This window comes from Aulostomus chinensis, chromosome 24 (genome assembly GCF_037954235.1).
Source record: "Aulostomus chinensis isolate RoL2024-O1b breed Wild chromosome 24, RoL_Achi_v1.0, whole genome shotgun sequence".
NCBI lineage: Eukaryota > Metazoa > Chordata > Actinopteri > Syngnathiformes > Aulostomidae > Aulostomus > Aulostomus chinensis.
Genome location: NC_141343.1, coordinates 286,628 through 313,369, shown reverse-complemented (window position 1 = coordinate 313,369; position 26,742 = coordinate 286,628). Strand labels below are relative to the sequence as shown.

Sequence of the window (26,742 nt, the reverse complement as noted above, 5' to 3'; positions counted from 1 at the left end):
ATCCTGAAAATCCTACTGTCTTGACAAATTTGCCTGACATGGGGAGGTGGGTGGCATATTTAGTACTTACACAAGTATAAGTAGCTCCAGTATCAATTAACATTGGAGTTAGCCTGTTCTCAAATTGAACCTGCAGCATCGGTTCTTTATCAGCTGCTTGGTGACTATTAGCAATTGACCCTCCCCAATAGGGTTCTCTGGGCACCCCTAGCAGCCATGTTTTGGCCCTGCCCCAGGATTCCCCTCCCCGACCAGCTCCAGATCCCCCCTTTCTATTCGTCCAGGGCCCGGCCATGGACAGACTGCCGCTCTGTGGCCAAGCATTTCTGTCGTGCAGTGGATGTGTTGCCGGTCGTGACTGGCGTTTAGGTCTTCACTCTGTTCCTGCCTTGCAGCTCACTGAGCTGCAACTGCGCCAGTTTCCTCTGGACATCTCTGTCCTGTTCTCTCTTTTTCTGCTTGTCTCTCCTGTATTCTTCCACCGTGTGGATCACAGTTTCACAAAATTGTCTGTGTGGTCAGTCCCGCTTCCCCCCTTAATTTGCTCTGGATTGGGATGGGGAGTGCTTCAGTGACCGAGTTTCTGAATAGGAGCGTTAACAACGCACTCCGCTCAATGTCTTCCTCAGTCTCCTGTCTCCACCTTTCCAGGTGGTTGTTTATGTATGTGGCCGGGTTATCAGCGTCTTTGAGTGGTTCCCCCTGCAAAGCTCCGGGATCAATTCTTGTTGGATATTATTTCCGCAGCATTGTCCACAGCCTTCCACGATAGGCATCAAACTCAGTCCCATCAGCCATAGGATCTATCATCCACTCAAAACCATTGTTCTTCAACATGTTTTCCATTGCTGCTGCTCCGAGTGTCTGTGCCCACGCTGCCTTCACATCCCCCAATGCCAACAGTTTGCCAGTAGTGGCCTCCTCAAACACTCTGATCCACTTTGAGGCCCCATCGTGAATTTTCGGGAGTCTGAAACCAGGCTGGTCAGATCAAGGGTCACCCATGGCAGGTAATGTCCCTGAGCGCCTTTTATTAAAATTGGGTCCATATAGCACTCAGGGTTGTATCTGTCTGGCCTTCTAAGTGTCTGTCTATCTCCAAGTTGTACTGGTTATCCTCTCCTTCCCCACGTACTTCATTCTCTTCACCCAAACCTGAGCTTCACTTCTGTCTATCTCCTCCTCAAGGTCCACAATGTTGGACCGCTGCATTTCAAGTTGCAGGTCCAATCCGCTGTGTGGCAGACTATACCAATAACTGCTTGATCGCCCCCCCTGCACTTTTTCTTCCCTCATAACAGTCCAGCACGCCTGGCATGAAAAATTTGGATTCCTTGGTGGTGCTACAGTTTTTTGGATGCGGGTCTATTGCTCTGGGTGGGGTTTGTGTGTTGTTGTTCCGGCTTGACTGTGCTTTTCTTTGTCTTTCTGCCTCGTGGTTTTCTACCCTTTCTTGCAACTCTTTTTGTAATTCGCTGTGGCGGCTTGTGGTTGCATTATTAGGGTTGTTTCTTGAATTGTCGGAGGTGGGGTTATCCCCCTCAACTAAGAAATTGTCTGGAAGGTTGTCTTCTTCTTCCACGTGGGGGGCGGAATCCACGCTTAAGTTAAACAGAAGCCAGCCTTCCAAACTTGGATACAGACCTTTGGCATCTGTTATGTTAAGTTGTTTGCTTGTCTGACCCTTCTCTTTTACTACCATATTTCTCAAATTTATAAGACCTTGGGCCTCATATATCAATATTTGCGTGGATCTCATACTAAAAACTTGGAGTCGCAAGAATAGAGAGAGTTGCATACACAAAAAAAAATCCGGATGTATCAATATGTGTGAACGCCGGAATCCATGCACGTTTCCTTGATACATCCCAATCAGCGTGGAATTGAGCGCTGATGTCAGAGCAACCGGGCCCGCCCCCATTACGCCCACCTATAAAAAAACTAATTCATTTAAATAGGGTCTCCACTGTCTGCGCTCGCAAAATAATGTCAAAGAAAAAGAAGTTCACGGCGTGGAGCTGGAGGTGCTGGTCGGGGAGGTGGAGGAGAGACAGCAGATTCTGTTTGGCAGCCTGTCCAGTGGTGTCAGTATAAACAATAAACGTTGTGAGTGGGATAAGAAGTGTGAGAGGGTGAACGAGGTGGTTTCAGAGCAACGCACCCCCACAAGATGAAAACAAAGTGGTGGGACCTGTTATTTGGCTAAAGTTCCCTTCTAATCACCAGTGTTGTTTATCATCAAGTTCATACATCTTAACCTCTTCTAATGACGGGAAGATCGAGTCGCTACGTGTTTGAAGTTTTATGACGACGGTAGTTTTCCACACAAAACCTGCGCGAGCATCACTATGTCATCACCTTGCACCACTGCTTGCGCTCTGAAAGATTTCCACTCTATTTCTAATGCATGTCTGCAATTCTAACTTCCTAAACAATGCAAGCTAAACGTAGGACTAAATTCAGCACTGCGCATCACTAAATGCAACAACTACAATAATCAATTGGCTTCAACCTAAATTTAAATAACAATATGGAAAATGGCACTAACAGGACCTAAAGGTAGAGGTCAAGCGGCGTACAGCTGCCCCCCGGAGGAGTGCTGGCCAGTCCTGACGGACTTTGAGAAGTAGGTGGCGGCAGTCATGGGCAGCGTCTCTGTGGGGGGGATTGTCACCACCACCCACGCTGACTCCGAGAGTCTGGAGAGTAAGTGGCAACCCCATTTCTTAAGCAACATTTCCAGATGCTTTGCCACAGATGTAAAGGCACAAATACACAGAATCGGCCACTTAAATAGACCAATATGTTTAATAGAAATTGATCCGTCAGACATGCTGCCGACGTACAGCACCCCCGCCGGCTCCTGCGCCAGACCGTCCACCGGCTCAGTCATCTGCCAGGACCAGTGGCATTCGAGCCAGCCCGTCCTCACACAGGCGGTCCTGCAGTCGCAGGAGGACATAACGGGGATCAATGAGTGCCTGATAAATGTTCTGGAACGTTTCATGGACAAAATAAATTAATCTGGCTTCATGAATCGTGTAGTAGCTTCTTATCCTTTCACATTGTGAAAATGAAATTCTGGTGTGGGAGGACAGCCGCCCGGCCGGGATCGGCGTCCATCCCTCCAGCCTCTGTGCATCAATGATCTGCACATTGATGGAGTGGAAACCCTTACGATGAACGTAAGCGTGTTCCTCATGGGACAGCGCTTTTATGGCAACATGAGTGCAGCCAATGGCTTCGATTACATAGAGAATCCGGCTATTGCTGCAAATTAATATTGGCCTGTTCAATGATCAGTTCCACCACCCAGGGCATGGCCCGGCTGAGGTTCGACTGACTCACCCTGGAACGATCCGCCATCTCCCGCTGGAAGGCTTTTTGGATGTATGTGCGGTTATCAAATAATGTCAGTTACCAAACACCGCCACAGGGTGTCGCCAACGGACCAAAGTGCAGTTAATGCAAGAATCGACTTTCAGCATACTTCTATGGCACCTCCAGAGATGGCGTGAAACAACACAAGAATCGACAAACTTTTCACGTTGATACATCTGAACGTGAGCGTCGATCCTGGCGTACGCAAGTTTTTCTTGAGTAAACCGCGTTGATACATGAGGCCCCTAGTCTCAGATTCGCTCTGTATTGTTGACCTTCAGTTTTGAACATCTTCAAAATTTTCAGTTCTAAATCTTTCTTTTTCTGACGTTTCTTTGATTTATCTTTAGGTTTGTAGTCCTTCAGTCTGGTTTCCATGGTTTCACAAACCACCACATCGAATGTGACTCCCTCTGGCCAAGCAGATTCTAATCTCTTGGTTCTTTTCTCCCATTTCCCAGAAATGTCCTGAATTTCTTTCACCAACTCAGGGTTTTTGTTCCTCACCTGTGCTACTGGTGTTTTAAACATTGCTTGTTTGAGTGTTTTATTCAATTGTGCAATATTATTTTTCAAAATATCACTCTGCGTTGGTTGCAGATGGTGTCTTTAAGTTTCAGTTCTCAAAAACAAATGGAAAGGTTCAGCTTCTTTGCTCTTGTTGTCGCTCGCAAAAGGAGGGACTGGGCGGGACAACTCCGACACTGAATGAGTTACAGCAAAGTTTATTTCTTGTTTCCTCTTATGTTCTTCACTCATGCTCCCATTTTATTGTGATGGGACATCCTATATCATTTAATGACCTTAGCATCAACTGCTCTTCTTTCTATCTCAGATTATATCTATAAGGATTATCTAGAATGCCTTACTATTTTTAATAACACATTAAACATACATGGACAAACACACAACGTTCAATTAATTTACACCCAACAATTCTCCATGAGCAAGCACATGCTGCAACAGCGGCCATGAAAACCTTCCTTTTAAAGAGCAGGAATGTTGAGCAGATTCAGGCTCAATTGGAATGGCCATCTGCTTTGAAAAGAGAACAGGAGAGTGGGGCAGAGACAAAGACAGAAAATGGAGAAAGACAGATATAAAGAAGGAAAGAGCTAGGGAGAGATGAAGAGGGAAAGAAAGGGGAAGAGAATATGGACAGATTGGGATGTACTAAGGGTGGCAGCTTGAGCCTCTTCAGGACTGTTGCCTCCTCCAGCAGCAGCAGTAGTCAGGGATCTGGGAAGTGGGGAAGCACAAAGGCTCTGGAGAAGAAGACGGGTTAGTAACACAGATGAGTAAAGGAGGACGGAGAGGAGCCCAGTGCACCATGGTGTATCCCCCCAGCAGTCTAAGCCTATAGCAGCATATCGAAGGGCTAGCCTAAGCCAGCCTGAATATAAGCTTTATCAAAAAGGAAGGTCTTTAGTCTGCTCTTAAACATAAAGAGGGTGTCTGCATCCCAAACTGAAACTGTGAGACGCTTCCACAGGGAGGCTTGAGAGCTGAAGGCTCTGGCTCCCATTCTACTTTTAGAGACTCTAGGAACCACAAGTAACACTGCATCCTGGGAGTGAAAGGTTCTAGCTGGGTCAAAGGGGACTATGAGCTCTATCAAATATTAAAGTGCCTGATTGTTGAGGACTTTGTATGTTATGAGGAGAATATTAAATTCTATTCTGAATTTGACAGGGAGCCAATGTAGAGAAGCCAGTACAGGAGAGACATGATCTCTTCTACCAGTTCTCGTCAACATGGGGCAGCAGCATTTTGGACCAGTTGAAGAGTCTTTAGAGTCAGTAGATATCCTGTTAAGGGTCACAGGGGGCTGGAGACTATTCTAGCAGCTTTTGGGTGAGAGGGGTTCACCCTGGACGGATCCATCACAGGGCCAACACATACAGACAGACAAACATTCACACTCACAGCCACATCTATGGTCAATTTAGAGTATCAATCAGCCTAGTCCCCAATTACATGTCTTTGGACTGTGGGAGGAAAGCAGAGTACCTGGAGAGAACCCATGCAGGCACAGGAAGAACATGCAAACTCTACACAGAAAGACCCCTTGCTTGAGCTAGTGCTTGAACCCAGAACATTCTTGATCTGAGGTTACAGTGCACCACCATGCTACCCAATTTTTAACATAATATTTTGAAATTCCAAATTAGGCCGTGACATTTTCAAGTAGGGGAATGGCTGTTGTTTATTGTTGAAAATGTTTTTTACATGTTGGCCAGAAGCATTAGTTCACAATTTTCAAGGAATGTGTTCTAACAACTTGATGCATTCTAATCTAACATTGTTTAAAAAAAGAAAATATTACATTTTTTAAAGGGTTATCACTACCTTTGAATGAGTCCCTTATTTCTATTGGCAGACAAATAAATGAAACAAAATGCTACGTTCATTGTACATTAATCTTTACCTTGGTGATATCCAATTTACTTTATCCCCATGTAAATAAAAAGATAATTTTATAGGAAAAATAGTGGTAATTGCACACTTTAATTATATATAACATTGATCCAGTGTTCCAAAGGACCCTGGCACACGCCCAATAGGGAACATACAGTATACAGAGCTAGCCAACCTTTGGGCCATCCATCCATCGTCATCTTCCGCTTATTCCTACACATTAAGGGTCGCGGGGGGATTGGAGCCTATCCCAGCATCAACGGGCGAGAGGCGGGGTACACCCTGGACAGGTCGCCAGTCCATCGCAGGGCCAACATAGAGAGACGAACAACCATTCACACTCACATTCATACCTACGGTCAATTTAGAGTATTCAATCAGCCTAGTCCCCAAATTGCATGTCTTTGGACAGTGGGAGGAAGCCGGAGTACCTGGAGAGAACCCAAGCAGGAACAGGGAGAGCATGCAAACTCCACACAGAAAGATCCTGTGCCCAAGCCAGGATTTGAACCCTGAACCTTCTTGCTGTGAGGCCACAGTGCTAACCACTGCACCACTGTGCAGCCCCCTTTGGGCCATATTATAGCCAAAATAATAATAATAATAAAAAATCTGGCACTGAGCTGGTCCATATGTGAAAACAGGATCCACGCAAAGAACACTAGCCCTGTCAGTTTTGCAGTTATGGGTCACATGATTTTTTTAAATGTACTTGAACTTTGCTTAACTTGTCTTGCCTTCATAAATTGAACTTACAGTGGCCATTTGTTTGTTGTGAGGACGTCAAAGAAACGCTTTAATCTCACAAAATAAAACATTCTATAGTGAGAGGAATGTAACGGCCTGCACAACACTACGTGCCATATAAGGAGTCTCCAGCAACAAATCATGGAATGGAGCGCAGCTGGACGCCCCGCCTCGAAGCCCGCAGTTTTCTCTCTCTCTTTTGGAGAAATTTCACCCTTTCCCTGTGTGGCTCTTCCTCAAGCGACAAAGACTTCAGAGAACACGCCTCAGCAGTCCGACCGATGCGCGCGTCTGGACACAGTTATGCGCGGAAAAATATAGCCGCTTGCTCCATATTCCACTCTATCATATCGTCCCATCGCTTTATCTGATGCGCTTTGCAACATTTGCCGTGCGTAGGGGTTTCCACCATTAAAGGGTGAGAACAGTGATGAACAGTGCCCGAGGAAGACATCAAGATTAGACTGCTCTTTAACCTCCTTCTGGACGATGCACCTCCTCCTCTTCATCGCATTGGTATTGTATATAAAGGAGTCTGCCGGTGCCAAGTGTCCCCTCCGGTGTGACGTGAGTACATGTCCGAGTCCAAGCTGCCCCAGCGGCTATGTGCCTGACCGCTGCAACTGCTGCCTGGTGTGCGCGCAGGGGGAAGGAGAGCTGTGCGGCCGCCCGGACGACCTACTGTGTGGGGATGGCCTGGAGTGCAAACCCTCGGCGGGCAAACGCCTGTCTAAGAGCTTCTGCCGGTGCAGGTTCAGCCACGAGGTTTGTGGTAGTGACGGGAAGACGTACGGGAACGTGTGCCAGCTCGAGGCCACCAACAGGAAGGCGCTGCAGCAGGGGCTTCCTGCCATTAGCCAAGTTCAGAGAGGCCCCTGTGACTCCAGTTCAGGTAGTGTCCAACCACTGGTGGGAGTCTTACTTGATGAGGCTAGCCCCAGTGCCCCCACACCTTCACCTTCTCCAGTTTTTGTCTTTAATTTGGAGGTACAGTTTCAAGGTACACCACCAATCAGACCCAGGTATTAGATAACAGGTATTAGAGCTGAACATCCAGACCTGATGTAGAGCCAAGAAAAATCAAAATGCTCTTTTCTTTCTACATTATAATGTCAGCCCCAAGTGTGCAGTAGTTTCTGTTTTATGTTGGCCATCAAAAAAAAAAAACAACTGTATTCCTCTCACTACATAATTTGTCACAATTAATGAAAAAATTTAAGAGAAAGCATTTGCATGGCATGTATGTTAAAAACTAAAATTTAGAATATACAAGAGACAATTGATTTCACCTAAAAGCAAACTATAAAACTTTATTTTACAGTCCAAAACTGCAGTGGTTTCTTCAGTTAAAGATGATCTCAATAATAATAAATAAAACATGTACTCAACTACTATTTTAATCACCTAAGTCACTTTTATTGATGGGTCTAACATAAGTTCACACTTGGACTAAATAAGAATGTCATTGGTAAAGCTGAAAATTGCATCAGCCCCTAAAATTCTCATCTTTGCCATGTTTGCACAGTTTACTGCAGTTTCCAAGAAGTGCAGTCCTGCTGCTGTTGTAGTAGGAATGTGTTTCTCACAGACTCATGTTGACTCATTAGTAAGAGCATGCTGGGCCTCAAACTCTCCCTCCGCCTCCACTTTAATAAGAGCCAGATTAATAACACTCACAGCAGCAATAAACAGTGGTGAACTTTTAAAAGCCCTTTCCTGGACCAGACTAATGTACCACACCTCTGCTTTTGTCCAGAGACTGACCTAGAAAGTCTCTCAACTGAATCGACCCCAACACACAGTTCACATGTGGCCGGAATATTTAACACCAATTTTCCTAAACATTTAGGTTGCAGTTTGGTTTCTGAGAGGTGCTGCCTCATACTACCACAAAGAGTGTTGATATGCACTGCTTTCAGTATGTGTGTATGTTTGTTATATTCTAGTAGAGTACTTGGCCTGTGTATGAAGGGTGTGTTAGTATGCATTTTTTTAATTGATGATGTGCAAACACTAATACCCTTTTCTCACTGCACATACTTAAATACACAAAGATTTTTTTCATACCTGGCTGAAACAGCTTTAAAATGCTGATTAACCTCTTCCAACTGTAGCCTTTCTGTTTTTATTTTGGTTGTCACATTTGATATCGGGACCATAGTCTCACTGTAAAAAAAAAAGAAGTAAAAGTGTTCCCTTTATCTGGAGTATAAAGTAGCATGGAGGGCAGTGACAGTGTCTCCGTGGTTGCTATTTTGTTTTTTTGCTGTATTCTGTTTGTCAAACTCAGTGCTGACCCAAAAACGTAGTAAAAGTGTCTCTACTTGAATCCAAATGGGCAGAATTTACTCCTGAGATGTGAGCTGCCCAAGACAATGACAAAGCTTTCATTGGTTACGTGTACATTGTTGATATTGGAGCTCCAACACTCTTGGTCTGTGTGTACAGGATTAGAAGCGCTGAAAGTTGGCGGCAAATTACCACATTCACTGTCAATCAGAGTCAGTTAACGCTGACATTCATGTTTTCCTGGGAGTTCAATAAATTTGATGATCCCTGAAGTATCTGTTTGTCAAAATATAAATTTTACTTGAAGATGCTTCAGGGTCACATTGACACAAAATCTTGCTGCAATTGAGGAAGCTACAAAGCCACTGCTCAGTGAAAAATCAAATATAGTGATCCAACAATCCACGTAATAGTGATCAAGTATGAAACAAGTCTCTGTTACTGTATTGATAAGTCTCCTGTTTTCTGCTTTTGTTTTCATATTTTAGTGCACTCATATGCTGTAAAACAGGAACTTTTGTGACTTGACCGCCATGTAAACAATGGTCAAACAGCCAGAAGCCAGAATGAGAAACACACAACTTGACAGACCTTCATCAATCTCGTCACCACAGCTGGTGCTGGCATTCAGTGATCCAATGTGTCAGATGTGCTGTTTCACCCATCAGTGTCCTCCAATGGTGGAGACCCCGCTGGCAAATACAGGCAACTATTGTCAGAAACAGTTACTGTGACAGTGATAGTTGCTGCTGTTTCACCATCTCTTCTTCTCCACGCTGCAGGACACTGTGTTCACCAATACATTAACCACTTCCTTAAGGACCCTAGTGGTTGACTGTTACCGTTCGCAGTTGTAATCATGGTCGTTAGAAATAATTGTCCTCCTTTCACCTAGTACAGGTTCCGTTTTCACATTGTCTGTCACACATTCCTGCTAAATCTTCTTGCTGTTTAATAATGTAGTGGAAAAAAAAGGTTACTAGTATACTGCTAGGAGGACTTTTTTTTAACACACAATTGCCTGCTTCTACAAAATACTAACCTTTTAGTATATGACACTGGTGTGGTAATGGTACTTGTTGTATTTTGGATGGAAGCTGAGTCAATGCATGGATTTGCAACAAGCATATTTTAATTACCCCCCCCCCCCACACACACACACACACACACCACACCTCTTACATAAAAGACTGTACATGATGTTATACATTAGAGCTGTAGGGTACCCAAAAATTATGGTTGATCAAGTGAATTTCTGACTAAGGAGGGAACAAGGCTCACTTTAAACAGAATATAGTCATATTTTACATATTCACTGCTATAAAAAACATTCATGGCATCTGTTATTGCTTCGCCATAATATGGGTTACTGACCAGAGGGTGCTTAAAGGCTGAAGAAAGCTTCTTTGACCTCAAACATTGTTTACTGTCACCAGTGATGCTCACAGGTACCACATCCAGCTATTAATAGAGTGACTGGCATACATGAGCCTCTTTATATATAGCTGCTTAAATATAATCTTTTAAAGAAGGTTCAAATGAAACTTACGTTTGGGTTCTATGCTCATCCTTTCTTCAATGTATCAGTTATTGTAACATCTCTACTTTGATCGACCATTAAGTTCTATTAGCGGTAATGCTGACAGGGTCCTTTAAGTTGGCTGGTCAAGAGATTTTTCCATTACCACGAGGGACTGTGCTGCTGCTGAAGCCTAAAATAAATGGCTTCCTCTGTGGGTGAAGATTTTTCCCCTGAGAGTGGCAGATGAGATGGCAGTATTTTAAAACTGCGCATATGAACATTTTTGAATCACTTGTGGCAGTAAGAGAGACAGAGAGAGTTGAGGTTAAAACTTTTAAAAAGTTTTTATATCATGTTTCATCTCAAGCTATTGGTGTGACATGAGGTGTGTTACAGCAAGACACACACACACACACACATTTCGCAGACATAATGCAACAAATACTTTCAAAGGTCAATTTTTTTTTTTTGTATAAATGTGTGTGTGCGTGTGTGTGTGTGTGTTAAGACCATAATAATCACTCAATCTCACCTAGTTATAAGAAAGTCTTAAGTCTTTTTTTCTGACTGCCTGATTAAATGGGGGCTTTCTGGACAGTTTGGCCATCTTGGTCTGTTTCCTTTAAAGTCACTGGCTCCTACATGGATCATTTACACCAAAACAGATTTGTAAGATTTCACAGTCACAAAAATAGTTGTGGTTTGCCACACCCCATTATGGATGTAACACTCCAGTAAAAAAGTTTGTGTGTGTGCATGCGTGTTCGCACACTTGGATATCCTGCATCCCCAGTCATTAGTAATGTGTGTTTGTGTGTCAGTGTGGGTTATGGAGGCCCTTTGGGGGGAGTGATGGCTGGAGCAGATCTAAAAAAAAAAATCTGTTACACTCATCAGCCCATTGCTTCATCTCCTCTCTTATTTTGTTATCATTTCCACAGGAAATATCCAAATCTAATTGGAAGAAACAGTTCAATTTACAGAGCCCATTAGATCATCAAATATATCAAGCATATAATGAAATCTGATTGGCCTTTTCTACATGCGTGGGCTGATTCAGTTTGACATGATGTCTCAACCTGGCTTGCAAGCTCTTTTCCTTTCCATTACTTTAAGAACTCCAGTTGAAAGCCTTTATGTTGAAGTCAGGTCATTTATTCTTAAAAGCAGCAGGCTGATCTATGAATGTGAAGAGAGGTGAAAGGCTGTAAAAGTACTATAATTCTGTAATTCTTCAAAATAAAAGCATTAGCTATGGATCAGAAAATGTGGGATTTTATCAGCAGTAACCTCAAAATACAACAAGGAACAGAAACTCATTAAACCACTTTTTTGGCTTCAGACATTGTTATCCCTTCCCTAAGGCCCTACCCCTGAATTTACTAAGCATGTTACTAGTTTCCATTCAGTATTTTTCATCCCAGCTATGTATTGGAGCTGAGATATTCAAATAAAACATTCCCCTCTCCACTTCTCCATTGATTATTTCAAAATCACTTTCAATTACTTGTCTTTACTGGAGCTACAAAAAGCTGACAAATATGATTTAGTCAGATCAGCATTAATCTAGATACTATGGGTTTTTGTGAAATAAATCACGTCACTACGTGAATCAAACTTTTTGAAGGAAAAATGTACTGTTAGACCACTGTGATGTTTATGAATTTCCAATTTACTCAGGTAGTGTGTACAGGAGGTAGCTATGTAAAAATCAAACCAGAATAAAAGCTGCCACGGATCTCTATACAGCCAGCAACATCATGACTCTTCTTTAAATTATTTCAATGCTAACCAGATAGCAGACACAAATTTTCCTCTACTGAAACTGGATTTATAGACAGGTGTCTGGGGTATAGTTTGAGTATGTTAATGTTAAATGTAGCTTGCCATATAGAATGTGTCACCAGTGTATCAGCAGTCCAAAGTACTGCAGCAATTACTGAAAGCAAGTACTGAAAGCCGCTGGGATAGGCTCCAGCCCCCCTGTGGGAGGAAGCCAGAGTACCCTTGCAGGCAAAGGGAGAACATGCAAACTCCACACAGAAAGATCCCGTGCCTGAGTTGGGGCTCAAACCCAGAACCTTCTTGCTGTGAGGCGACAGTGTTAACCACTGCACGATCAGGCTGCCCACATGCAAATATGTAGAATATTAAACCTTCTTGGTGCAGCTGTTGTCTGACTATGACCATATTGCATTTTTGGTGCCAGTACAGGTCTGTCACATGCTGCCAGCCCTCGGTACAAGTTTAACTTCATTGCTGATGTGGTGGAGAAGATTGCTCCTGCTGTGGTTCACATTGAGCTCTTCCTCAGGTACTGACCCCCTGAATATGTGAATCAATAAATAATGCTGTGATGTGTCAGGCATCATAATGAGGAGGAGGTGGTGCATGAATATTTTATGTTAAAATATCCAAATGAAGCTGATCTGAATCAGGGGTTTAGTTACAGAATGCAGGATGAGCTAGTTAACATAGGGAATACTCTGAACTCCTGGCCTCTTTGTAAAAATGGAAATAACTTCCAGCCTTTCAGCAGGATATATTTCAAAGTTCTATCACAATTAACTCTGTGGACAAAGATGATCTCAAGGGAATCAGGCTGATTTGCACCCATTTCTGTCTTCAGACATCCTCTGTTTGGGCGGAACATTCCTCTCTCTAGTGGTTCTGGTTTTGTGATGTCAGAGCATGGACTGATTGTGACCAATGCCCACGTTGTCTCCAGCTCCACATCAGTTTCTGGCCAACAGCACCTCAAGGTACCAAATCTACCATATCCAATTTTTTTTTGCTAACAGTAATTTGTAGAGGCTTCATGGTTGCTCCGAGCAGCAGAGGGGTTTTGTGTTTTTAAAGGATCTACTTAGTTTGGAAGTTTTTGTGTCACATAATTCATTCAAGGATCTTCAGAAAGTCTGATAATATTTTTATAGCTTTTGGCTGATCACTGGAGTGATCTAGTGATATTATTGAAGACAAACCTTTTGTATACCTGTTTGAGTTTAATGTAGGAAAAGCACAGATCTTCTGTTGATTCTGTTAGCTTTAACATGTGTGGTCACTATCCGTAAATTTCACCACACATGGCTGCATTGTGACAGGCAGTACTTAATTGTGGCCATTGTAGACCTAATGCTTATGATTCCACTAGAAGCACTGCAGTGTGTATCAGGTCAATTCTTGAAGCAGCTCAGCACTCCACAAAGAATATATAGAAAGTTTATCTTTTGACAGAAGGTGCATCAAGCTGCACAGAGCAGTTCAAGCTAGACAGGACGTCCCATACAAATAGCTGCTCAATTTTCAAAATAAAATGCCATGTGCTAAAACATAAAATGACACAATATAAGGAGATATTTGTTGTACATATCATAAAAAACAAATGGAGGGACAACAACCAAATCAGGAGATTATGATCAAATTAACAAAATCAGATGGGCATTATGCTACACACCTGAAATAATGCTGATGTGCTATGCAGCTGTGAAGAGGATGGATACAAACAGTGACACATTTGGAATGCAATGAAGATGGACGCAGTGGAATATAGGGGTTACCCCCTTCATCATTTAACAACTTTGTCACAAAGCCATCCCAATCAAAGAAAAAATGACAGTAATATACATTAAACTAAGTCTCAACTCCCCTCATAATAACCCACTATTGATTGCCTTTACGTAAGGTAATCTTCCTGTTTCAATCTATATGGCAGTGGCGCAAAACAGTGTTATTGCTTGCCATATCAATTTTAGTAATCACTCAAGACTTTGGATCGGTACATATTCTTAACGCAGATCTGCTAATTAGTCATTTATATCATTGTTCTAAGGGGAGTCAGAAATGCTCTCCAAATCATTGTTGTATTTTTTATTAGGGCCTGAGCCTGAAGGTACTTCAGGCGAAGACCCTATTATGTTTGCTCGACACACTCGCCATGTTTGTTTTATTTTTTTTAATGTTTTTTTTAATTTTAATTTTAATTTTTTGTGCTTTAGATAGTCATCCTTGGATATCAATGAATACTTGATGCAATTATCTGATTTATTGAATGTCTTTGATTGATTAACTGATTGAATACTGTTGTGAGTGTTTCTACTATTTAAATGCATCATTTCCTGCTTTAGGCTACACACTGATGAAGACGCTGCCGAAACCATTCTGTGTTAAAGCCCTGTTGTGTTAACCCTTATGTGCATTAAAAAGCTCTTTTGAGCCTTGAAGGACACGAGTGTTGCTGGCCTTTTCTCTTCTTTCATGTATTTTTCAACACAGAAAAAATTCTCTACTTCAAATAAGTTTTCTTTTTTTTGGCACAAGATGATATTATTGTCTGTAAACTCAAACTTGCATTTGTTAACAAAAATATTAGCTGGTTGAACACAGCTGCTTCTACTTCAACATCATATGAACCTCTTCTGTAGGTTGTTGTGAGACACAATGGAGGCAAATAACTACCACATATCAAACTAATTACTTATATCCTCTGAATGATTATGTTTTTATTGTTGATGCTGCTAATTTTCATCAAAATCTAATGTTTGCTCTCCTTCCTGAAGGTCCAGATGCATAATGGTGATGTCTATGAAGCCAGTATCAAGGACATTGACAAAAAGTCTGATATCGCCACCATCAAGGTGAACTCTCAGGTGAATCCATGATGTATTGTCAAGCAGCAAACACTTGGTGCTGTTAGGAAAACTGAATGAAATTCCTTTGCTTTGAGGTAACTTTGTGCAACACAGACTTGAAAATTGAGTACTGATCATGGATTATTTCTGAATGATTCAATTCAATTTCATGCAAGATCTAAGGCACGGCCAAGTTAACAGGAAAACCATTGCATTTTCTTTTAAATTAATTGAAAAATTAAATATTTACTGTTTCAAAAGACAAATCAAACTGTCACAAAAATTACGTTTATGTGAGCCATTGGCTGTCACACAAATGTGGACTCAGACATTTGTCCTGATGTGTTAGGTGTCACAGTTTCATTCAGTTTGTAAAAGCCTTTCCTGGTTGAGTAGAGTCTCCTCACTGACACCTTGGCTTTCTCTGTAGTCCATGTAATCAGACACTTAACAGTTCTATTTGACATAGTGTAGTAACATGGCCTGCTCACAATCTGCTCTAACTCAGGTGAATGTCTATGAACTCTGTGCATTCAGTTGTCTAGGACCTTGGGTTCAGGTTCACCTTCAGAGATGAGAGAGAGGTCAAACACAGGTTTGGGATTAAAGATATATGAAATAATGACCACCTGTCCATGGATATTTTGTGGCTCCCACAGAAAACAGCTGTTTTGAGACTTTTATGCTGCTGTAGATGCTATGTTGAACCAGCTGATGATTTCTTTTCTCTTCAAACACATTAACTCTTGTGCCTTTGTGACCTGTCAATACTCCACAGTTTCCACAAAGTCCAACCCACTTATTGTTCATCACCATCTTTGTGGCATTTTCATTGTGTGCTGCATGTTGCTTTAACACTAATATCTCTCTGTAAGGAAATGGAGGTATTACTATGTTTTACCATCTTACAGGAAAATTTTGATTTTTGAGCATTAAAGACTGTCACAACAGTACAATATAACACATTAGATGCAGTGTAAAACACTTTACTGTTAACACTCAAAGACAAAGCTGGTCTTTGTCAAATATTTATGCATCTGCTCTTTATGAGTTTCAGACTGAAGGTTGATGTCATTAGAACTGGAGAATTGGACTGGAACCAAGAAGAGGAGGAGGTGGATGACCCAAAACACCTCTCTCCCTCCATCTGTGTTGAGCATGTGTTTCTACTTAACTCTGCTCTTTTCCTTTTCCCTCCCTTTACCGTCTTCACCCTTTGAATCCTTCTTTTTAACATTTGAAACAGTCAGACCTCCACATACTGTTCACAGCAGCATATATTAAAGCTGTTTTCACAGCATTATCTTTGAGGTAATATCTCATTGGCTGCTTGTTTTTAAAATGAATCAGCTTGAATACAGGACTGACCTGTAGCAAGGCAAAGCTCTCCTCCCTAGTGGATTATCCTTGTTATTTTTTCCCCCCACCCTACTCTGGGAAGATCTACCCTACACTGCCTCTGATTGGCTAGCGAAGACCTGCCCTGTGAAGATCTGCCCTCCTTTTTCTCTGATTAGCTAGCGCTCACTATCTTCTAGGCATCTTGTGATTGGATGCTCTGCCTTGCACTAGTTTTATCTCACGAAAGGGTTGCTATTTGTGCAGCACCAGTGAAAATCATCAAAAGCAAAGTTAGCCAGCCAATGTTTACCTTATTTAAATGATAATGTATCTTTTAAAATTTGCTTTATTTCTTTGCTTAACTGCAAACACACAATAACATTGAGCTTCATTGAAACTTTAAAAACTCAAATGTGGTAAACAAAATTCAAAAAATTCTATTTCATATTTTTTTAATTATTTGAATTATTATTACATTTTTTTTGGACCATCTGATATCCTGGCCCAATATCTTTGTAGTGTAATCTAATCTTAATGAATGTAAATGTCCCTCTGGGACAAAAAAATGTGAGGACCAAGCATCAGTTTATCCAGATGTTTTTTTTGTGAATCAAAATTATACTATTAAGACCCACAAATGTTGTAATTTCACTTAAGAAGACAAACATGTAAGATGTCAGATGCCCTCTACTGTGTCAGCCAGGAGGTTGTATGAGTAGTAGATCCATCTTTCCCTCATGTGTCTCTAACATTATGACTTATTATGTATATCCTCCCTCCCAGACAAAGCTTCCTGTATTGTTTCTGGGTCACAGCGCAGACCTGAGGCCCGGTGAGTTTGTGGTCGCTATTGGCAGTCCGTTTGCTCTCCAGAACACTGTCACCACTGGCATCGTAAGCACTGCCCAAAGAGACGGCAAGGAGCTGGGCCTCAGGGACTCTGACATGGACTACATCCAGACCGATGCCATCATCAATGTAAGCAAACATACAGTTATGCCCAGAAATATTTGGACAGTGACACAAATTTGGTTATTTTAGCTGTTTACAAAAACATATTCAGGACACAATTATATAATCAATATGGGCTTAAAGTACAGACTCTCAGCTGTATTTGACAGTATTCACATCCTAATTGAAGCAAGGGTTTAGGAATTACAGCTCTTTAATATATAGCCACCTCTTTTTCAAGGGACCAAAAGTAATTTGATAATTAACTCAGAAAGCTGCAAAAAAATAACAAGCTTGCATGGGCTCTTCCCTCGTTAACCTGTCATCAGTTAAGCAGTTAAAAAGGTCTAGAGTTGATTCCAGGTGTGGCGTTTGCATTTGGAAGCTGTTGCTGTGAACACACAATATGCAGTCAAAGGAGCTCTCAATGGAGGTAAAACGGACCATTCTGAAAAAAACAAGAAATCCATCAGAGAGCTAGCATAAATGTATGGAGCGGCCAAATCAACAGTTTGGTACTTTCTGAGAAAAAAAGAGTGCACTGATGAGCTTGGCAGAATCCTTTCCATGGTGAAGAAAAACCCCTTCACAACACCCACTCAAGTGAAGAACACTTTCCTGGTTTAGGTGTATCAGTATCTTAAGTCTACCATAAAGGGAGGACTTCATGAGAGGAAGTCCAAAGGATTCACCACAAGGTGCAAACCATTAATCAGCCTCAAAAATAGAAAGGCCAGAATTGACTTTGCCAAAAAACACCTGGAGAACCCAGCCCAGTTCTGGAACTGCATTCTTTGGACAGATGAGACTAAGATCAACCTGTACCAGAATGATGGGAAGAACAAAGTTTGGAGAAGAACTGGAACAGCATGATCCAAAACACACCACATCTTCTGTAAAATATGGTGGAGGCGGTGAGATGGCATGGGCCTGCATGGCTTCCAATGGCACTGGGTCACTTGTGTTTATTGATGATGTGACAAAAGACAGAAGCAGCTGGCTGAATTCTGAAGTGTATAGGGATATACTGTCTGCTCAGATTCAGCCAAATGCAGCAAAGTTGATTGGACAGCGCTTCACAGTACCTTCAGTTGGACAATGATCCAAAACATACTGCAAAAGCAACCCAGGAGTTTTTTAAAGCAAAGAAGTGGAATATTCTGCAATGCCCAAATCAATCACCAGATCTCAACCCAATTGAGCATGCGTGTCAGTTGCTCAGGACAAAACTTAAGGCAGAAAGACCCACAAACAACTGAAGACAGCTGCAGTAAAGGCCTGGCAAAGCATCACCAAGGAGGAAACCCAGCGTTTGGTGATGTTCATGGGTTCCAGACCTCAGGCAGTCATTGCCTACAAAGGATTCTCAACAAAATATTGAAAAGTAACATTTTAGTTAGGATTATATTTATTTGTCCAATTATTTTTGAGCCCCTGAAATGAGGAGCGTTTGTATAAAAAATAGCTACAAGTCCTACATGTTTAATCATATATTTTTGTTCAACCCCTTGAATTAAATCTTAAAGTCTGCACTTCAAATCCATTGTAGTTGTTTCATTTCAAATCCAGTGAGGTGGCAGAGCCCAATTCATAAAGATTGTGCCTCTGTCCAAATATTTCTGGGCCTAACTGTAGAAGCAAGCTCTGTGTGTGTGTGTGTGTGTGTGTGTGTGTGTGTGTGTCTCCCCTCTTTTGTGTCTCCTCATGGCCCCAGTGTGTTTTGAACAGTGGTGTACATATAGATTCAAGCTGTCTTGTGCCAAAAATGGTGCACACTTTATCAGTCAACAATGTGTTTTTTTCCCTCACAGTACGGGAATTCGGGAGGCCCTCTCGTTAATCTGGTAAGATATTAGTTTCCTACAATAATCTTTAGTTGATAGTTAACTATAGATATTATCATCAAAGAGAGATTTGATTGGCCGGAATCTATAGTCCATGATGACATCAAGAGAGGAAGCTGTTACAACTGTGATAATGAGTCACCTCAGCTTTCAAATGTGAAAGGCCATGAATGACATTGAGCTTTTATATGTTTGTGTTTGAGGATGGGGAGGTGATCGGCATTAACACTCTGAAGGTTGCAGCAGGAATATCGTTTGCCATCCCATCTGACAGGATCACTCGCTTCCTAAATGATTCGCTGGACAAACACAGCAAAGGTGAGTTTCAGCCCATCAATCATCGAGAGAATATCCAGATGAATGCTGAGACTAACTGAGTTCTCTTTCAGACATGAGGTCAGTAAAGAAGCGTTTCATTGGGATCAGGATGCTGACCATCACACCAGCGTAAGTAGAGATGGGAGATAGCAGTGGTATCTTGTGTGATAATATATCATCCACATTGAAAATGGTCTGTTTGGTCTTTTAAGTCTAGTGAATCTCACATTATTATAATCACAAGGTACAATACAGTAACACCTGACACTGTCAGATTAAAAACTATGGAAAGAAAAACAAGAAAAGGTCTTATAATTAATGATTTCTCTTTCCTTGCTGCCATTTGAGATAAATATGCAAACTTCTGATGCAAATATTTCTATGCTGAACACCTTCAATACTACCTAATAAACGTTTTAGAGTTAGTCTTGATTGCTCTCAAAACTAGTAAAACTTGAGACCAGAAGAAGGAAGCTCTGAAACTCTCCAGTGGTTGTTACAGACAACAGAAAATTTATTTTGACAGTGAGTCTTAACTTATACATTAATTTATTTAATTTAAGCTTCAGGTTCAGCTGCCAAGAAAGAGGAGGTTTTATTTTCTAAACAAAGTCTCTGTGCTAGATAAAAATGTTATTTCAGTTCTCTTTGCTTTGGCTTGACTGCAGGAATGTATGCATCTGAATTCCTTTGTGTTTTGGTTATCATATATCATGAAGTTCTAAGATTTATCCCAAACATAAAGGAACAGTACATCCCTCAGGCCAGGTGATCCAGCTACCCTCCTGTACACTATGTACATTGATGTATCTGTAAATTATGCAGCTGTTAATACATTAAAGTTCCCAAAGTTCCCTTCAACTTTTCAAAGGGGTCCTGAAAATACCTTGCAAAACACACACGCGTGCGCACGCGTCATTTTGGCAGTCTGTATAGTCAAGTGAACTTTATTTGTATAGTGCCAAATCACACAAAAGTTATCTCATGACGCTTTACAAGTAGAACAGGTCCAGTACCACACTCCTTCAATGAATTTACACCCAACAGTTCTCCATCAGCAAGCACATCCTGCAACAGCGGTGACGAAAACCTTCCTTTTAACAGGCAGGAATGTTGAGCAGATCCAGGATCAATTGGAATGGCCATCTGCTTTGACCGGTTGAGGGGAAAGAGAACAGGAGAGTGGAGCAGAGACACAGACAGATAATGGAAAAAGAGGGGCAGAGATGAAGAGGGAGCGAAAGGGGAAGAGAATAGTGGGCAGATGGGGATGTGCAGCTGGGCAGGGTGGCAGCCTGAGCCTCTTCAGAACTGTTGCCTCCTCCAGCAGCAGTCAGGGATCTGGGAAGTGGAGAAGCACAAAGGCTCTGGAGAAGAATACGAGTAACACAGATGAGTATGAGAGGACAGAGAAGAGAAGAGAAAAGCCCTGTGCACCATGGGAGATCCCCCCAGCAGTCTAAGCCTACAGAAGCATGTTGAAGGGCCAGCCTAAGCCAGCCCTAAATATAAGCTTTGTCAAAAAGGAAGGTCTTAAGTCTGCTCTTAAACATAAATGGGGTGTCTGCATCCTGTACTGAATCTGGGAGATGGTTCCACTGAAGGGGAGCCTGATTTTGTGTGTGTGTGTGTGTGTGTGTGTGTGTGTGTGTGTGTGTGTGTGTGTGTGTGTGTGTGTGTGTGTTGAACAGGCTAATTGAAGAGTTGAAGCAGCAGAACCCAGACTTCCCTGATGTCACTGGTGGCATCTATGTTCATGAGGTTGTTCCTCACTCACCTGCACAGAAGTATGTTCATTTATGACTCAGTCATGACTGAAAGAGTAATTATTGTTTTTATCTTTAAAACCACTGACCTGTAACAGTTATACCCACTGTGTCCATCTACAGAGGAGGTATCAGAGATGGGGACATTATTGTGAAACTAAATGGCAGACCTCTGATAACAACAGCTGATCTTCAGGGGGCACTGCAGGAAGAGACACCTCTTCTCCTGGAGGTCCGAAGGGACAACGATGACCTGCTTTTCAATATTGAACCTGATGTGATCATGCAGTAGATGTAGAAGATCGGACTCCAACATGTTGGATGGTGATGCTTTGCTCCAGTAAGCACTGAAATGTCTGTGGAGCTGCTAACATGATGCACCAATGAAGAAGGCAATGTGTAGAACAGACCAGGAGGTGAACACGTGCTTCCTGCCCACTCATGAACCTCAGAGCTGATGCACCATGTTATGCCCCTTAATACTTGATTGTGTAGCTTTGATCTTATAGTTTCAAGTCTGAACATGAAATATTAATTTCAAGCAATAGTGATTGACATGTTGCACATAACAAAAATGATAATAGAGGAGCAGAGCTGAAGAACGTTTGGGATGTCTGGAGGTATGCTAATAAAGCATCTATGGGCTGAAGGAAATATTGATTAGACCCTTTTCACACTAGACATTTAAAGTATGTTTATTACATTTATTATTATTAACAACATCACAATATCAGCACAAGGCTAAGTGCATTTGATCCTTCTCATAAAAAAGGTACAAAACACTTGTCTCAGCCAGTACATCCACTATGAGCGTTACCATCAACCTACCTATTGTGCAAAAGCTTGCAACAGATAAGTTTACATAGATATAGTCCAGAACAATTTTGCATACTCTATTAAAATATGTTTTTATTTCTATATTTTTAGCCATTCAATCAACAGAACTGAAACATAACTTTTTAGAGATTCCCTGAAATCTGCAAAATAGAAAATACCTCTATCCACTTGTCTAAGAGTTAGGTGTAGGTAACTGGACTTCTTTTTGGTGTATACCAAAAGGAAGTCCAGTTGCCTACACCTAACTCTTAGTCATGCTGGTCATGGTAGTCTGAGAACCTTCACTGACACCTCTATCCATTAGTTTTAATGAAACTATTTGGAGATCACAATTAAAGAATAATTCTCATGTTAAACTGATATTGAGCTTCCTCTCTGGTAAATGAGGCCAAAGTTCACGTGCCTTAAACCTTCTAAGTGTCAGCAGGGGGCAACTCCTGGAATGCAAATGAGGTCTGAGAAAATAAGACAACTTCATTTTAGATTCACCTGTAATTGACACGATGTAGTAGGATTGGGCGGAGACGGCAGGAACATGTGCCTACCAATATCCAGCCACTTCTGCACTGTCCTTATCAATATTACCAATGTCCATCAGTGACCAGTCCATTAATTTTATACACAGTAGTACCTTCAACACCGAAAACTGATCTACAATCAGATTTTAAACCCAAGGCTGAAGTAGTGAAAGTATCTAAGAAATACTGTAACTGGTTCCAGACAAACACTCTAACCCACCAATCACGCGAAAGCAGAGACACTGAACACTCAGGCAGCAGCATGTGGATATTGGCAGCCAGCAAGCAACAACTTGGGGGATCTCTTCAGAGTTTAGAGAAGTCAAGTGTGCAGTTGCGGAATATTGATGATAATAATGTTCCCGTCCATTTGACGTGTTTTTTCACCTTGGTAATGGCATTAAAAGAGTTCTCTCCTTTCACACATGCACCCTTTGGCTTATAGTGTCAGTATTCTTTTGTTATTATGTAGACCTCATCAAGACCTTTTAAAATGATATATGAAACATTTTCAAGCAAGATGCCATCTACACGCTTTTTGCACCAACCTCTTGCAGTATAGACGAAAAACCTGATCTGTATGTCAGTCCCTAATTATTTACTTGTTTTTCCCCAATTATCATGATTTGCTCTATCAGCTTTAGATGATGTCAAATTGTAGTCCAAAATATCAGTTTCCCCATGGAGCACTTTTATGGCCTCACAAATGTCAAAATTAAAGCTACGCACTAGGATTGACATGTCCAACTTGCTCCTCTCCAGCTTGACCATCTCACCAAAATATCACCTCCGGTTAAAAAAGCCAAGACAGCATTGGCCAACATTCAAACTGATGTGTGATGTCCCACCTGCCCTGTCCACTTCTTACTGTATGCTGTCTTCAGATGATCTGAAGAAATCCTGTAAACAGCCAAACTCAACGATTACTTTCAGTGCTAGCATTCCACTCTTCTCATTGGAACCAACATCTGATGTTTTTCCAAAACATTAACTTTTGATGTTACACCATGTCTACCTCAGATAGGTGCTAACATTTGGAGATCATTTGTCTCATAATTCCACACCAGAACACACTGATAAGAACTATTGCTTTTGTATCTGCTTGTCATTAACACATTGTTCTTGGAGCTAAATGTAGGTGACGATGATACTACATGTACTGTACACTCCAGGTAAGGTTCAACAAGTGTTCAATACAGTTTGTACTATGAATCTTTGCATGTCAATGCAATAGATACAAGGCTGCAATTACTTGAAGCAAACTGGCAGGACTAAAGCTGGAGGCATATAAATAAGGTGCAGATATTTTCCAGAACATTAACTTTATTTGTGTCAGACATTTGTAGGCCTATTGTTGAAAATGTGTTCTTTTCAGTTCTTATTCTTTAAGGATATCCGGCTGCAAACTTGCAGTCGAAGTTTGAGATGCTATCAATGTCCATGAATGTGTTCAGCCTTGTAACTGGTTGATGGTTGTTGGGTCCTGAATGCTGTATGCAGTCCTTCCATAAGCAAATGTGAACTAAGTGTGTGTTGATGTAGATGAGCTTTTGTATTCTGTAATCTCACCACTGCTGTTGCTGTGGTTGTTTTAATATAAACAGATTTACATCACCAGGACCAAAAGTGTCACTACATGTCTTATATCTTGTTGTGGTGTCTGGTCATGTGGCAGATTTTCATGAAAGCACACCAAGAAACCATCCCTGGGTGTGCCCTCAACGTGGTTACTATAATCATTCCCTAGAGGTGGTGAGTGTCTCTCTCTCTGGAATGCTGAGTGGAAAAAAAGACAAATGGTTTTTGGGGTTCAGTAATGTCTGTATACACAGATGTTGATGAATGTAGCAGAAACCAGCCAAACTCCATGTTAGTACGTTAGTTCTTCAGGAATTACCAAGAAATGCATATGCCCCCCGAATTATTATTTGCCACGTAACCCAGAAGAACCATTCACTGCTGAAGAAGCAAATAAGGAGCCTCTGTATAATTAATACTTAGATTCTCTAATTTAACTTTAGAAATTATTCACCATTTCAGGATCATTTCAAAGGATTGAGCTACTCCAGTCAAGTACAAAACATGACTAGATTTTATTTCTAAACGCTGCTGAAATATTGATTTTCTTTACCTTTCATTACTACTAGAATTTGACTCCTACCACTAGGACAATTGTCCGTGTCAAAATGCATCACTGAAAAGCTCCCACAGAGAGAGATGTGTGATTGAGCACGGGTTAAAAAAGTACTGGACATTCCTTCTACTAGATTTAGCAAAAAACTATTTATCATCACAAATTCACATTTTTAAAATGTGGTGGTGCTGTAGAAGAATTTGTCTTTGATGGGAGGGAGGGGCTCTTGTTCTGTTGGAGCAGACAAAGAAGCTTCTGGCTGAAGACTTTGTTACACTTTACATATACAGTTTAATACCTTGTTCTAAGTTACTCAAAACTGGACAGTTCCAAAATAAATGAGCAAGTGAACCCTTTGTAGTACCATGTGACACATGGAGCAGGCGGGTTAAAAACTCTTGCTTATCTAAAGCTTATAGAGCAACTCTATATACCAAACAAAGCCTCCTCCCACAGCTCTTCTGACACAGGGGTACCCAGTTCCATGGCCCAGGCCTCCCTGAGATGACCAGTTTCTACTGCAAGTGTTAAAAATGACTGGCCTCTGTGAGATGATGAACTTTTGATCATGTTCTGTTCATATATCACCATCATATCAGGAGTTGGTTGTGTATAAGTATATGACGTGATTGTTTGTATTAAGTTGTGCAGGCTGCTAATCACACCCGTACTGTCAAGGCTGAATGACAAAAACAACAGGACAAGATGACCTGACTGTGCAGGAGGCAGGAGTACTAATCAAGAAGTGTGATATGCATGAATGTAAAATTACGTATGTAAAAAAGGTGTAGCCTCAAGCATATATTCACTGTCTGTTAATATCTTACTCAGACTCTCTGCTGCACTCTCACGGTGCATGTAGTGGGGTCTCCAGATATATCTGTGTCTGCTTTGCTGTATGAAATAAAGTGCTGATTTGTCTAAAGCAGACGACTCCGGTTGATCTCTTCTCATCAACGGACTCTGTGAAGTCGGCATACTTCAACAATTTGGGGGTTCGTCCGGGATGAGAGTGAGGTCTTAATTTGGCTGTTTTGACAGAGCACAAAGGACACCACAAACTCTGGTCGACCAACAGAAATATGGTAAGCAGAAACCTGTTACAACAAATTCTGCACATTTGAGAATTCTACCAAATTAAGAGTTAACAGTGTCCTAGTGTTAAGTTCCAAAATTATGGAGTCTATGGTGAAGAATGAAAAGAGTGAATAAGAGTTGATATTGTTCTTGGTTTGGCAACCCCACTATTCTCTGACGAGGAAATAGGGCCTTGGGTTAAAGTCCCATTGGGTTAAAGTCCCATAAGGCGCTGGGTTAAAGTCCCGGGGAATTCAGGACCCCCGAATTCTATTACATATTTTTATATTGTATGGTCACAGTGGACCAGAGTGAATAAGAGTTGATATTGTCCTTGGTTTGGCAACCCCACTATTCTCCGAAGAGGGAATAGGGCCTTGGGTTAAAGTCCCATTGGGTTAAAGTCTCGGGGAATTCAGGACCCCCGAATTCTATTACATATTTTTATATTGTGTGGTCACAGGGGACCAGGAAAATTTTAAGTCCCTCTGAGGGAAAGAGTGATTTGTGTGTCTCAAACATAACGTCTCTCTGTTTCACGGAAACCTAGCGGTGTTAACAAAGTGAACGGAACCTCACAAGACAATATTGTTTGACTGGGTCAGTTGCTCGGTCGAACTCCATACAAACTGGCTGGCACATCTCACTGTTAGGCAGGGACAGATGGACAGAGAAGTTAATAGAGAGACTGTTGATGTTTGGGGCCCAAGGACTCAAGGCCGCTGGGGCAGCAAATGAAAAATATTTTGCTTGTAATTGGGAACGTGGGTTCAGATAAAGACAAAGAAAGGGCAAGAAGTGAGGCAAAGAGAAGAATAGAGGAGGTGTTAAAACAAAGCAGAGCAGAGAAAGAGGACCGGATGGCACTTGGAGAAAGAAAACAGGGAAAAGAGGGATGAGGCTAAAAAGAAGGGTGACCAGGCAAGGCTATTGGAAAGGAAGAAGTGGAGGAAAGAAGAGAAAAGACA

General features: G+C 41.6%; 1 protein-coding gene across 2 annotated transcripts; it reads left to right on the top strand.

Moving 5' to 3' along the window:
- Positions 1–6,724: 6,724 nt before the first annotated feature.
- Positions 6,725–25,526, top strand: LOC147238272 (serine protease HTRA3-like). 2 transcript variants are annotated; one of them, XM_086197285.1, is made up of 10 exons: positions 6,725–7,438; positions 12,572–12,671; positions 12,987–13,119; positions 14,917–14,994; positions 17,113–17,307; positions 19,092–19,124; positions 19,328–19,442; positions 19,514–19,571; positions 21,134–21,229; positions 21,332–25,526. In XM_086197285.1, the coding sequence occupies exons 1-10, from the start codon at positions 7,036–7,038 to the stop codon at positions 21,498–21,500; spliced, it is 1,380 nt and encodes a 459-aa protein (XP_086053411.1). In that variant the 5' UTR covers positions 6,725–7,035; the 3' UTR covers positions 21,501–25,526. The 2 variants fall into 2 exon arrangements, with proteins under 2 accessions (XP_086053411.1, XP_086053410.1); XM_086197284.1 differs by having other exon boundaries at positions 6,726–7,438; positions 14,917–15,006; positions 21,332–25,525.
- Positions 25,527–26,742: the final 1,216 nt, after the last annotated feature.